This window comes from Callospermophilus lateralis, chromosome 5 (genome assembly GCF_048772815.1).
Source record: "Callospermophilus lateralis isolate mCalLat2 chromosome 5, mCalLat2.hap1, whole genome shotgun sequence".
NCBI lineage: Eukaryota > Metazoa > Chordata > Mammalia > Rodentia > Sciuridae > Callospermophilus > Callospermophilus lateralis.
This window is the reverse complement of record NC_135309.1, coordinates 39,918,632-39,932,470: the sequence shown is the minus strand read 5'-3', so window position 1 is coordinate 39,932,470 and position 13,839 is coordinate 39,918,632. Positions and strand designations below refer to the sequence as shown.

General features: G+C 41.9%; 1 protein-coding gene across 3 annotated transcripts in view; it reads right to left on the bottom strand.

The window, feature by feature from the left end:
• Rasgef1c (RasGEF domain family member 1C) overlaps window positions 1-13,839 on the bottom strand; it is an 89,281-nt gene that overhangs the window by 15,626 nt on the left and 59,816 nt on the right. For all 3 annotated transcript variants that reach the window (XM_076855817.2, XM_076855819.2, XM_076855818.2), the window contains 4 exons: window positions 11,116-11,316; window positions 10,086-10,160; window positions 1,923-2,012; window positions 243-345 (listed from right to left, as the gene is read on the bottom strand). In XM_076855817.2, the coding sequence (XP_076711932.1) occupies window positions 243-345; window positions 1,923-2,012; window positions 10,086-10,160; window positions 11,116-11,316 (469 nt within the window). The remainder of the gene's footprint in view (window positions 1-242; window positions 346-1,922; window positions 2,013-10,085; window positions 10,161-11,115; window positions 11,317-13,839) is intronic.

Here is a 13,839-nt window from a genome sequence, read left to right as displayed (position 1 = left end):
TTGCCAAGCCCTCACCAAGCACCCTAAGGAGGCTGAGTTTGCCTCAAAAGAGGTGCTTTCTCCAGGCCTCTGGGGCAGGGACATGGGATTGCTGGCTGCCTTAGGCTGCAAACTGCTAAGCCCACACCCACCTGCTGCTCAGAAGAGTGTCTGGGCTTACACCCCACCTGCCTGGCTGTGCCCACTTGAACCTCTTTGAGGATCCTCCCATGGGGGGGGGACTCCTGGAGCAACCCACTCACATATAATGGCCATCAGGGAGTTGAAGTTGCCAATGTTGAAGCACTCTCGGGCCACGTCAATGAAGAATTCGATCACCTGGGCCCTCTGCTTCTTCTTGGCTGGCTGGGGACAGGGCACCAGAGCCTTAGTGATAGGTTTCGACCCTGCCCTAATCAGACACCCTGCTCACCTGCCCTGCCCTCTTAACCTTCCTCAAATCTATTTCACAGCTGAGGCTCAGGGAAATGTCTGAGCCTTAAGGTTTCAAAGCACTTCACAGGCAGAGCAGGACATAGTCCACTGCCAGGGAGACTCAGCTGAGCCCTGCTAGAGCTCCTGTGGGGGCACAGGAGTGACTTGCAGCACGGGATGGGCTGTGAGGCACCTCTGTGAGCAGCTTGATCACTCTTCCTCAAGGCCCACCTCTAGCACCTGTTCTATTCCCAAATCGGAATGCATTGCCCCTTGCCTTTCCTCCCAGCCCTGAGCTTGCTCTCCCCTCACTAGGGGCCACATGCTGATCCTGAGGCCCTGTCCCCTAAGCCCCTCCACTGCATGGCTCAGAAACAAATTGTGTCCTTCCCCTGAGCCGTCCTGCAGTATCCTGGGTAGGCTCCTGGGTGACCATGTGGGCTTAGACCAGGCTCCACAGATAAAAATCCCATTTTAACTGCCAGGCCAATGGTGTGACTGTAGGAAGAGGGCTGGGTCAGTGGTACCCTATATTATATTTTTTTTCCACAAGTAGACTTTACTTGCCTATGAAACATGCAGCAATTATCTATTGCCACCAAGAAGTTTGCTCTGGCACCTGTGGGGACATGCCACAAGCCCCCTTCAAGATGTGATGTTGGCTTTGGAGAGCCACCTATCATTGATCCTATTCTTCAAAAGGGCAACCCTCATGGGCAACACTGATCTCCAACTAGGTGGGGGATAAAACCACCTCAGTCTCTGTGGGTATTGCAGATCAGCTTCTCCCTCAGTGCATCCTGACTCCCCTGTACTCATTCACATCTGTTCTCCAAGCTCTCTGAGAACCTGCTTCCAGTGAGCCCAGCTGGCCTTATAGACTGAGTCTGTCCATTCTGTTCTTGAAACAAACAGGGGCCTCAGGGCTTCACCTTATGGTGCAGGTGTGGGTCCAGAGGATGATTCATCTGCTATAAGAAAGAGGATGGGCAGAGGCATGACCAAGTGGACCCTCAACTCAGTGACAAGCATGTCCAGCTCCATGTTGCCAAGATTCCTTGCTTTCCAGGGGAAGCCAATGACCTGACTTTTTATATGTACTCTCCTATTTCTTAAGAATCAGACAAATTCTCAATCCTGAGCAAGCCAAATCAAACCTCACTGCAGGCCAGGCTGCCTGGGGCGGACAGACAGGCATGGATGGAGGCAGTAGAGCCCTTTGGGCATAGTTGTGACTACTCCTCACTCCTTGAGCAAACATTCTGATTTCCTTGGTGACAGAGCTCAGTGGGTCCATCCTGGGTTCTACCCTGAGGGAAATGTCACTGCAAGAAAGCTTGGTGACACTTGGTGCCTAGCCAGTCCTCAGGTGGACTCAGTCAAGATTTAACTGCCAGGAGACTATTGGGGCTTAAGGTACCCTTCTAGTTCCTTCCCTGATAGGCTCCTCCAGGTCCCAGGCCACTTTTGCCTATACCAGGTCATGCCCACCCTGTTTTTCTACTCACCATGCAGATCTCAGTTGCCACAAGGTAGCACAGCCTGTTGAACCATTTCACATAAGCCTCCAGGTTGTTAGTCTTGTCATTGAAACAGGGCTAGAAGAGACACACAGGACCCCATGCTGAGTCTCTGCCAGTAACTTATTAGAACATGAAGTCAGTTCATGGTTATAGACAATTTGGACAATGTGAAAATCTCAAAACCATCTGGAAACACCAATGATTTGGTATGTAGCCTTCCAATCTCTTTTCTATATATTTAAGGGTGTAATTCAAAATTATGTGTGTGTGCGCGCACACACACACACACACACAGACACACTTGATCCTCATTGTTCATGGATTTTATACTTGCAGATTTGCCTACTTCCTGAATTTTATTTGTAATTCCAATAGCTTGTGTGGTTTTCATGGTCATTTATGCACATGTGCAGAGAAGCCAAAATATTTGTCACTCATCACTCATAAGTGTTTCCAGTTGAGGCTGAACTAAAGGACACTCTGCCTTCTTGTTTCAGTCCTCACACTGTAAGTATCCTGTTTCCTATACAGAGTCTCCCCTGCCCATTTTTGTGCTTTTTTGGGAGGAATTATTTAAATGTTTAATAAAGTTCCCAAGCATAGTGCTGAAGTGCCTTACTACAGAGAAAATATATTTAGCTAGTTGAGGTAAAGAACAAATATGGAAGCTTGAATTCAATTTTTTGATAATATACATGAATCATATTATGCTATTGGTCATGAGTTCAATGTTAATCAATGATATATATGAAATAAGGTGTCTTTAAACATGTAAAAGGGTTATATACATTGATGGGTTGACAAAATGTGATGAGAATCTCGCAGGAACGTAACCCTGTACTTGCCCTAAAAGTAAGCATTCAGTATTTGCTGATTTAATGTTTGAGGTGATATTATAGAACACAACTACTGAAAATATGGAGAATCAACTCTCCATGGGAATATATGCATGTATCTATAACTATACATATATGTTTCCACACTAATCTTTTCCTGGGTCAAAAAATATCCTTTGAAGACATAATTTTAAAATTTGTGTAGAAAAATAAAATTGGTGTAGAACATTCATGTATACATATAACCGAGCTTAACAGATTAAACTTAAATGGGTATGCTAAAACTGCCAGGATAACTTTCAATAAACAGAGGGGGGGGATTAAATGGATTAAAGTTTATATAAGAACTCTAAGCAAACTAGGAAGGAAAGGGTACTTCCTTAAACACGCATCTATAAAATCTATTAATCCAAAAGATGTAAGGAAAGGAGAAAGAAATAGAGAATGTAAAGGAGACAAATAAATAGTGCAACAGAAGGCAGTAAGAGCAAATCCTTATGGATTAATAATCTCAATCTTTTAATTTTTTAAAATTCTAGTTTCTTGTCAATTTCAAGAACATGTCCCAAATTCAAGGGTAAAATAATAGAAAAATATATATGTGATAAATATCACATAGCTATTTAGATGGTTCCCAACTTTTGATGTTTTGACTTACATTTTCTCAACTTTATAATAGGTTTATTAGAATGTAACTCCAACTCAAGCCAAGCAGCATCTTCATTAATGTCAGACAAAAGAGATTTTAAAGCAAAAAGGAAAAAGGAATCTACGGCCAAAAGCATTAGAAGAGATAAAAGACTAACTCCACAACAATAAAGTTTCAATTCATCAGGGATATGTCAGAAGTCTAAACTCTGGGTAAAATAGGGTCAAAATACGGAGGCAAAGTAATCAGAAAGGTGACATTCCTTATTAGGAGAAGTTAAGTTCTATTGTTACAATCAAAGAGTTTAATAAACATGCCAGAAATTAATAGGTTAGGAAGACTGGAAAATAAAAAGAAAAACAGTATGAATATAAATTTGAACAACACAATTTATATAGTTGAGGTAAGAAACAAATATGGAAGCTTGAATTCAATTATTTGATAATATGCATTATTTTCAGACATTTGGAAATCTAAGAACACGTTTAAAAATAATTATGGGTCTGGGATGAAATTATAATAGAATTAGAATGGTAATAAAAGTACTAAAAAAGAAAACTTGGAAACTGTAAATAAAAATGTATATAAAGAGAAATGAATAGTCTTTTATGCTTTCACTAGAATAGAAGAAAGGATAAAAATAAGCTGAAATCCTACATTAGAAATCAGAAAAAGAACAACAGAATAAATCTAAAGAAAGTCAATGGAAGAAAATGGTAAAGATTGGAGAAGAAATAAATGAAAGAAATAGTAAAAGAAAGCTGTGATATTCAGAAACAACAGTCAAAAGCTTTTTATTTATCTATGTATAACTTTATATCTGTAAGTGTGAAAGCTTAGGGGAAATGGGCAAATTCTCGAAAGAATATAAATTATAAAATGGACTTATGAGATATAAAAATGTAAGCAGTCCTACAACCACTAAAACAACAACTAGAATAAACATCGAAACAGAAAAAACCTTGGATCAGTGAATAAAACCTCAAATAACAAATGAGGCTCAGTGGCAAATTCTATAAATGCTCCAAGAACAGGTACCCCAATATTTCATATAGAATAGAGAATAAGGAAAGAGAAACAGAGTAGTCAAGAATAATGTCAGAAAGGGAAATAACAGATTAATTTCACTCATGAATACAATTGCAGAAATCCTAACCCAAACATTAGCACACCCAATCTAGCCATGTTTGAAAAAAAAAATAATGGCTTCATTTATTCAGTTTTTTGTATATTAGAAATGCAAGGTTGATTCAACGTTAATTCAAAAAGCTAATATGAATAAATAATCACTTAAAAGTTTAAAGGAGAAGAGAACATAAGAGTTGTAGGGTCCAGAAAAAGAATTTGATGAAATTCAATAACCATTCATATAAGAACTCTAAGTAAACTAGGAAGGAACAGGGTACTTCCTTAAACTGATAACACAGATCTAAAAAAAAAAAAAAAATCCAATAACAAACATTATGCTCTTTTGTGACTGGTTAAAAGCATTCCTATTAAAGTCAGGACAAAAGAAGGATGTCAGCTATCAACACTTCTATTTGACCTTGTACCAGAAGTGCAGGTTAGCACAATAAGCAAGAAAAGCAAATTCTATTGGATCAGGCAGAGTTATTCTGCAACAACTTACACTCTCAATATTTCAGAGACTTAAAATGATACAGTAAAGTCTATCTACCTTTCCTGTCCATCTCAATTCAGTTCTTTTTTTAATATTTATTTTTTAGTTGTAGTTGAACACAATACTTCATTTTTACTTATTTTTTATATGGTGCCGAGGATGGAACCCAGGGACTCGCACATGCTAGGCAAGCGCTCTACCACTGAGCCACAACCCCAGCCCTCAAGTCAGTTCTATTCTATGACTACTATGGGAATAAAAAGAATAAACCTTTGAAAGGAGGAAACAAAACTTAATTATTTGCAGATGATGTGCCTGCCTACAAGAAATCCTCCAAAGAATGGTGACACATTAATATAATTAGCAAGGTTTTATAATATTGTCAGATATAAAATTGATACATAAGAGTAAATTAATTTCGGGGCTGGAGTTGTGGCTTAGTGATAGCATACTTGCCTGGCATGTGTGAGGCACTGGGTTTGATTCTCAGTAATGCATATAGATGATTAAAATAAAGGTCTATCAATAACTAAAAAACATATTTAAAAAAGCAAATTAATTTCTTATACCCCAAACAAGCAGATAGAACATACAATTACTAGATATGAAAAATTGTGGTATATACGTGTATTAAGAATTGTAATGCAAAAAAAGTTTATGTACAATGGCATTAATTGATGTGAACATACTTTATATACAGAGATATGAAAAATTGTGCTCTATATGTGTAATAAGGATTGCAATACATTCCACTGTTGTTGTGTATTAAAAAATAATAAAATCAATTAAAAAGAAAATACAATTACTACATAGTTGAGATAATGAGTAATTATGGAAGCCTGTGCTTATTTATTTGAGAATATGCACTCTTTTTGAACATCCAGAAATATAAAATCATATTTTAAAATAATCTGTGAAAATAGGTTTTTTTTCATATGCAGTAGTAAAAGTATACATAAGGTACCTAGGGCAAAAGTCTAACAAAACCTGTGTAACACTTTTATGGAGAAAATTTTAAGCCATTTGAAAGATATATAATAAACCTAAGGAAATGGAAGTACATACTATTTTTATGGATTGAAAGAGTCAATAACATAAATCTGTCAATTCTTCTCAAATTGATCCATATTTAATATAGTCTAACAAAATCTTGGTAGGACTTTTCATATAACTTGACAGATGATTCTAAAATTTAAATGGAAAGGCAAAAGGCCCCAAATAGCCACGCCATTCCTCAAGAAGAACCTGGGGAATTTGCTTTACTGGACATGAAGACACATCGTCACGCTATAGTGCAGAAGACAACCTGTACTGACACAGATCAGAGGATCCTGAAGGAAAAGTTTAGTAAATTTAGGTGGAGCGTAAGAATTCTTGTTCATCAAAAGCCATGGTAATGAGAATGAGAAGCGAAGAAAACAACTAGAAAAATAAAAGCTTTAGTATTTAGGACATATTTCAAGTAAAAACAAAACCAAAAAAATTCCTTAAAGTCCTTAAGAAAATTCACCAGTAGAAAACAGGCTAAAAGTCAGAGATGGGGTATATCACAAAAGGAGGAAACGGAAATGGCCGAAGAGGTCAAGAGTCACTTGACAATTTCAAGTGACTGAAGATGTGGAACAAGAATACCTCCCTACTGGGAGGTAAGTGGGTACCTCACCTGGCATTACCTGGAAAGGCTGCCCACGTGCCTACCCTGTGACATAGTAATTCTCCTCCCTAGGTATGTGGAAGAGCAATAGTCCTCAATGTGTTGCCCACAGACTTTTCGGGGTCCCTGGTATACTTTCTGGGGAAAAGTATTTTCATAATAATTTGATCATATTCTTTTCCCCACTGTGTTGAGGTCTGCCCTGATGGTGCAAAAGCAATGGTGGGAAAAATTGCCCAGCAAAAGGGCGGGGGGGAGTGTGACTTATGGATGTCCTTAAAGAGGCAACACTTTCAAGTTCTATTCAATCTCAGCCGGTGAGTACATGTTTCTTATTCAGTGTGACAAAATGGGGCATCAGTACCTAGCACTTTCGCTGTATACTCAAGTGTGGGGTTGTCTTGAGGGCAGGACTTGGCTCACCCATGCACTGAATTGACCATTGTTTCCACTGAATTCTATTTTTACTTAAAAAAAAAAAAAAAAAAAAAAGACTAACAGATGAACTCTATGAGACAAACTCTCATTCTCCAGATTTCAGTATTTGGTTGATATTTTCTTAAAAATGAACAAAATGAACCTGTCACTTCAAGGAAAACAGATCCCAGTATTTGTTGCCAGTGATAAAATTCAAGATTTCAAGAGAAAATTGGGAACTTGTAAAACATGTATCTGCTTCTGTGGCTTGACAGCTTCTCAATATTTACATACTCTTTTTTTTTTAAAAAAAACACATTTTAAACAACAATTTTTTTTTTTTTTTTGGTGGTGCTGGGGATCAATCCCAGGATTTCACGCATACTCAGTATACATTCTACCACTAAGCTACACCCTAGTCCCAGACATTTTTTTTAAATTATGAGATCAGGAGTATATACATACCTTATTCATCACTCTACCCTTTTCTCTTGATATTAATGAATATGATTTTAAAGCAGTATACAATAAAATGTGTCAACATTTGGAAGATCTGCCTAACTCAATGTTTCCTCATATTCTAAAAGATCAATGTATGATGTTATAAAATCTTACCCTCAAGATGCAAGATGCAATGGATGTCATAGCATTCAGAAAGTTCATTGATAATATTTTCAGATGTCACATTATAATTAATCTTTAAAAACTATTACTGGCTGAGTTTTAGTGCAGTATCTAACAAGAATATTCACAATTATCTGAAAAGGCTGTCAAATACTTCTCAATTTTCCGACTACATATCTGTGTGAGATTAGATTTTCTTAAACCAAAATAGTATATGTCAAGAGACTGAACACAGAAGCAGATGAAAGAAATCAGCTGTCTTCTATGAAGTTAGACATTACAGAGATTTGTAAAAATTTTATAAAACAACATCACTTTTCAGGAATTTTCTATTGCAGAAAATGCAATTTTTTAAATAAAATATGTCACTTATGTCAACATGCAATGGGTTATTGTATTTGTGAGTAAATATTTTTAAAAGTTATCAGTTTTGGGATTGGGAGTGTGGCTCAGTAGTAGAGAACATGACTATCATGTAAAAGGTCCTGGGTTTGATCACCAGCACTACACAAAAAAAAAAAGAAAAAAAAAAAGAAAGAAAGAAAAAGTAATCAGTTTTAATTGCTAATATGATAGTGATAGAAATAATCAATTAACCAAAAGTTCTTTGGGGTCTTCAATAATTTTTAAAAATATAAAGGGATCCTGTCCCCAAAACATTAGAGAAGTGGTGCCCCAGAGAAAATATTCACTGGTGTATCCAGGGAAACACATGTAAGAATGCTCACAGCAGTATATTTATAATAGCAAAAAGAAGGAAACAAGACAACTGTTCATCTACAATTCGGTGGGATAAATAAATGTCATGTGTAATCTTGATGTATTTCACAATAAAAAGGAAATACTTGTAAATGGCCAAACAACACACACACACACACACACACACACACACACACACACACACCAAACAGCCCTGAAGAGTAGCCAAGTCTCCTTCCTGTTCCTATGCCCTCAGTCCCATGGTCCCATGGTTGTCCTCCCTGGAGCAACCAGTATTTTTAGAGGTCATTTCTGCACACGTGTGAGCTTTGATGTATCACAAAGCCTTCTCTTTTTGTTGTTACACAACATGTTACACAACATGCCCTGTTTGTCACTCTACCCCTTTCTCTTAGTGATTGGATAGATGGACTTTAAGACTGCAAACTTGTGGGCAGCCTTATTCTTTTTCATACTTGAAAGTCAGTGTCCACGGGTGATAAGGTAATTATTTGCTTCCAGTCTTTGACCGTGACAAATACTATGCACCCCAAATACCTTTGTATATGTGCATCTTTGTGTTACATGAATGTGTAGATAAATTACTAGCTGTGGAAAGTTGGGCCAAGGATGTACATTTACTTATTTGGTGCTGGGGATCTAACCCAGGGTTTCATGTGTGCTAGGCAAGGGCTCTACAACTCAGCTGCATCCCCAGCCAAAGGAAGGACATTTTTTTTTTTTTGGTACCAGGTATTGTACCCAGGGGCACTTAACCACTGAGCCACATCCCAGCCCTCTTATAATTTTATATTTTCTTTAAAGACAGGGTCTCACTGAGTTGCTTAGGGCCTCACTAAGTTGCTGAGAGTGGCTTTGAATGCGCGATCCTCCCGCCTTAGCCTCCTGAGCTGCTGGGATTACAGGCGTGCACCACTGCACCACTGCACCCGGCAAGAAGGACGGTTTAAATTGTCGATCTGTGATTTCCTATTTGCTCTCTAAAGCCTTGCGACAATTTCATCCGCTACCAGTGGTGTAGGAGAATGCCGCTTTCCTACATATCCCCAAGATGTCTATCCTACTATGTGATCTTTGCTTATCTGGAGGGTGAAAATGCAATCACATACTACAGTATTTAGTTTGTACTTCTTTTATTAGGTGTGAGAGTACAAGACAGAATGTTTTCAGTTTTGGTTCGGATTTAGCCAGTTGTTAAGCACCAGGGACCCTCTGGTTGAGCTCCTAGAAGGGAAGGACTGGCTCAAAATCCAGGTGTGGGGGACGGTGTCCTGAGCGCCTTCTTCCCTTCCTTTTCCCGCTGCACCTACCAGCCCGCGCTTCCCCGACTGGCCGCTGGAGGGCATCAGCGCCCGTCGAAACGCACCGCGAGGGTCCGCGCGGTCCTGGAGCGCGCCGGGGCTCCCTCCGCGGTCCTGCCTTCTCCCCACCCAGGGCACGTCTAGCCTTCTAGGCTTCCCCAAGACGCGGGACTATCGAGGTCTCAGCTGGAGGTGCGTGAGTGAGTGGGTAGGACTCCTCCAAAGCCCCTCCATCCCGCTCTGGGTTCGCCCCTACCGTGGCCGCCACACGATGGGGGCGAGGAGGGTCATTGCTGGGACAGCTTGTCCGAGAGCTTTCTTTCTACCTTTGTACTGGCCAGAGGGTCCTTGTTCACAAAAGCCTGGACAAACTCCTCAGGTCCGATGTGTCGCAGTCGTTCCTGCATCAGAAGGGAGAAGGGTCGGAAAAACGGGAGATTTGGGGAAGAAGGGCTTGCTGGGGGTGTGGTAGGGTGGGTGCTCCTGCCTGACTCCCTGACCTTCTTCTCACCCCCCACCCCCCACCATGAGGATCTGTTTGCAGTCACCCTTCACATGGGGGCTTACAGATCCTGTTTTGGGTTGTCACAGAGTTCAACACCATCCCCGAAGGAGAGATCCCCTCCTTTCCCCGTTCATGGAGGAGTGGGTGAAGGAAGCAATGTACCAGGCTCAAAATCAGGTTATTGAAATAACCAGCTCTTTGGATGGGGAGGGGAGGGAGGGAGACCTGGTGGCCAGGCATAGTATCTGGGTCAGAACTAAACCCTGGCTCTGTGCCTTCTGCTTGTGAACTCTGGCAAATCATGTAACATTTCTCAACCCTGCAGGGAAATGGGAAGTGCATGTAAGCACTATGGCGAGTACAGAGTGCCATAATGGTGGAGGTGTAGAAGGGAAGAAACCCACTCCCCTTGTTCCTCTTTCTTTGACTGGGCTGGGCAAAGAAATTCCCTTTTCGAGTAGGTAAAAAGCTTGTGGAGCTGCTCTGGAAAGCTGAACAGGGAGCAATGAGTCTGTGTGAGCCCTGGATGGGGAAGTCACTAGTTCTGGAAGGATCACCCAACAGGTGGTATCAGAGCTGAAATGTGAACCCAGTTCTTTCATTCGTGAGCTAAATCCTCAGACAGGCCAGCGGCTGACACCTCCAGCCCTCCTGTTCCGGGCCCCAGGAGTGTTGGGAAACTGACTGCTCCAGGATAGTCTCAGATGCTGACTGCCCGTGCTGTGAAGGGCCTGATCCAGGGTTATCCTGAGACCAATTTGGGAGGGCAGAGGGGCGAGTGGTGGCCCACCAATTGGGTAGGATGCCCAGTTGTTTCCTGCCCTGGGGAAAGAGCAGCATTGCCTGCTTACCAGCTCCACGTGGGTCAGCTGCTGGGCCAGTGTGTAGGGATCGCTACAGATGCCAAGGAGCTCCCTATGGATGGAGGCTGGTGGCTTGGTTCTGTAGGAGATGGGCTTGTCAGCACCCATGAAGCCTTCAGATCCCTGGCCCAAAGCTGCAAGCTTCTGGTGTAGGGCCTGCAGGAGCTGATGCATCCTCTTCCGGTAGGCCTGGTGGGGCATGGGGGGAGGGTAAGAAGGGGTGCTCAGGTCTGAATACCCATCTTTACCTTTGAGGTGGACAGGGTCCATTAGGGCTCTACAGAAAAGGTCAGATACCAGCAAATGTGCTGGGACCTGCCCCCAACCTAAAATAGGATCAACCTCAGGCATTTGGGAGCTAGGGTCAAGTGAAGGCCAGTTGGGGAGAAAGCTCTGGGATTACTGGTGGGAACTGAGAAGAGCACATATCAGGGAGGCCAGTGGGGCTCAAAGCACCCTGTCTGGGCAGCTGGGCAGAGTGGGGTGTGTGCTGCCAGGGAGCTGGAGGAAGGAAGGAAGAGAGGAAGGAAGACATGGAACAGATCCTGCCCTGGATAACTGTCCTTTGTCTTGGCTTTAAGGGTGACCCCTTCTAAATCTTAAGCCCAGCTCAGAGAGAACTTCCTGGCCAGCCTCACTGCTGCCCTCTACCCTGGCAGTATTCTGTAACGCTCTATGTGACTTCTTTTATAGGACCACTATCAGGGATAATCAGGTTTGTTTATCACCCACTTCCCCCACAACCTCAGAATGACAGTTCCAGAGAGGCAGGGAATTCTGTGTTGTCTTCTCTGTGTTATCAGAGTCTGTCCCAGTTCTGTGAACGCAGTGGGTGCTCAATAACCTACCAACAGAGTCCCTTCACCATTCAGCTCAGACAGATGGATTCCTGCTCTGGACCATGCCCTGGGCTGGATGGAAGGATGAAAGGCCATGGCCCTTCTTCCAGGGTAGGCCAAGGGGAGCCTACCCTTCTACTCCCAAGGAGAAAGTGATCGTTTTTTCCCTTCAGAGACCTCTATTTCTAAAGAAAGATACCAATAGCCTGGCTGGAAGAGACATATCCATATATCCCCAAGGGTTTGGGTCAATAACCCATAGAACAGGCCCCTGAGCTCATGAGCCTGTAGGAAATGTCACCCCTAGAGAAACATGCAATTCCCTATGAACCAAGGATTTGGGTGCTAGCAGAAGAGAGCCGAGTTCATGGCCTCCCAGCAATGATGAAACATCAACCAGACAAACCGGGACCAGAAGTCTCAGAAAACAATAGGCTAGTGAATAGTTGGTATAGTCAGGTGATTTAAGAAAGTAAGGGTGAATTTTTCTTCATGCTATTTTGAAATGCACAAACCCAGTGACATTTTGTAGATGCAGTGTCTGACTCACTGGGCTGTGAGTGGCTTTGGGCCTCAGCAGTTCCTTGCAGTCTCTTAGGGTTTAATGAGTGCTGCTGATGCCTGAGGTTTGTTGGTGCCCAGTGCTGTAGTGATGGTGAGGCTGTCCTCTCTGGTCCGTGGAACTACTTCTCTGTGAAGCAGCCATGGGTGGCTATGGCAAAGCCTCAGGATATAGGGGACAGGATAAGAGCCCACTTAACCTGACTAGCCTCACTGCTGCCCTCTATCCCTGACAGTTAATCCTAATCTTAACTCTAATCCTAAACCTAACCCAAATGCCTAGAGCTACAGGGGTCAGACGCAGAAGGTGTCCACTGGTTATTTGGGAAATACCCAGTCAGTGGGTAGATTGAGGTCCGACTCATTAACCGAAGGAATGGCCTCTCTCAGCAACACTGCACCAAAAGTATAATAAAATGCTGCCTTGTAGGTTCTCATTGAGTGCTGGGAAGATGGTTAAGTTAGATTCAGCATGGTGACACAGTCACTTGTGAGCCCCGACATTTCCTTCCCGTTTCCAATGCACAGCCAGTGTCTCCTGAGTGGCTACACCATTCATCATGTCTCTTTGCTTTCTGGTTTCACCCTCTATGACATCTCCAACCATTCTGTCTCCTCTACAACCCTGGGTCCCTTTGTTCCCATAGTCCCATAAGGGAGGAATTATCACTCTTCCTTTTATAGAAAGAAACATAAGATTCAGAGAGGTTAAGTAATTTGCTCAAAGATATGTAGCTCTGAAAATACCCATGCTCATCTCATGACCTTGTGCACAGCACTTTATTTCATTTAGTTCTTTCCCTGTGTGAGAAATCTTTTATAAACCCAATGCTGGGGGTGGAGCTCAGTGGTAGAGTGTGTGTTTGGCATCCCTGGAGGCCCTGAGTTGGATTTCCAGCACATATACACAAAACAAAACAAAACAATAATGAGCAAATGTTTTTGGAGCAAAAGATATAATCGTCTTGATTGGGATACAACTAATTTATAGAGAGGTAGAAGTGTGTGAGGGCACAGAGGAAACAAGTTTGTCAAAGTTTTGATAACTGTTGAGTATAAGTGATGGGTACAGAGGAGTTCATGGTTACTCTTCTTTATGCTTGGGTATGTTTGAAATGTTTCATGGAAGTTAAAGAATAATTCTCATATGCCTGAATTTGAGGAACAATTTGCCTCTCATTGTAGCTCATAATTACTAAGTGCTGAAATAACTTCATACCTCCTTGCTGCCAAGTTGCATAGTGGCAATGATGAATGTCTCTGGTTTACTGATGAGAAAACTGAAGCTCAGAGATGCAAAGTACCTTGCCCA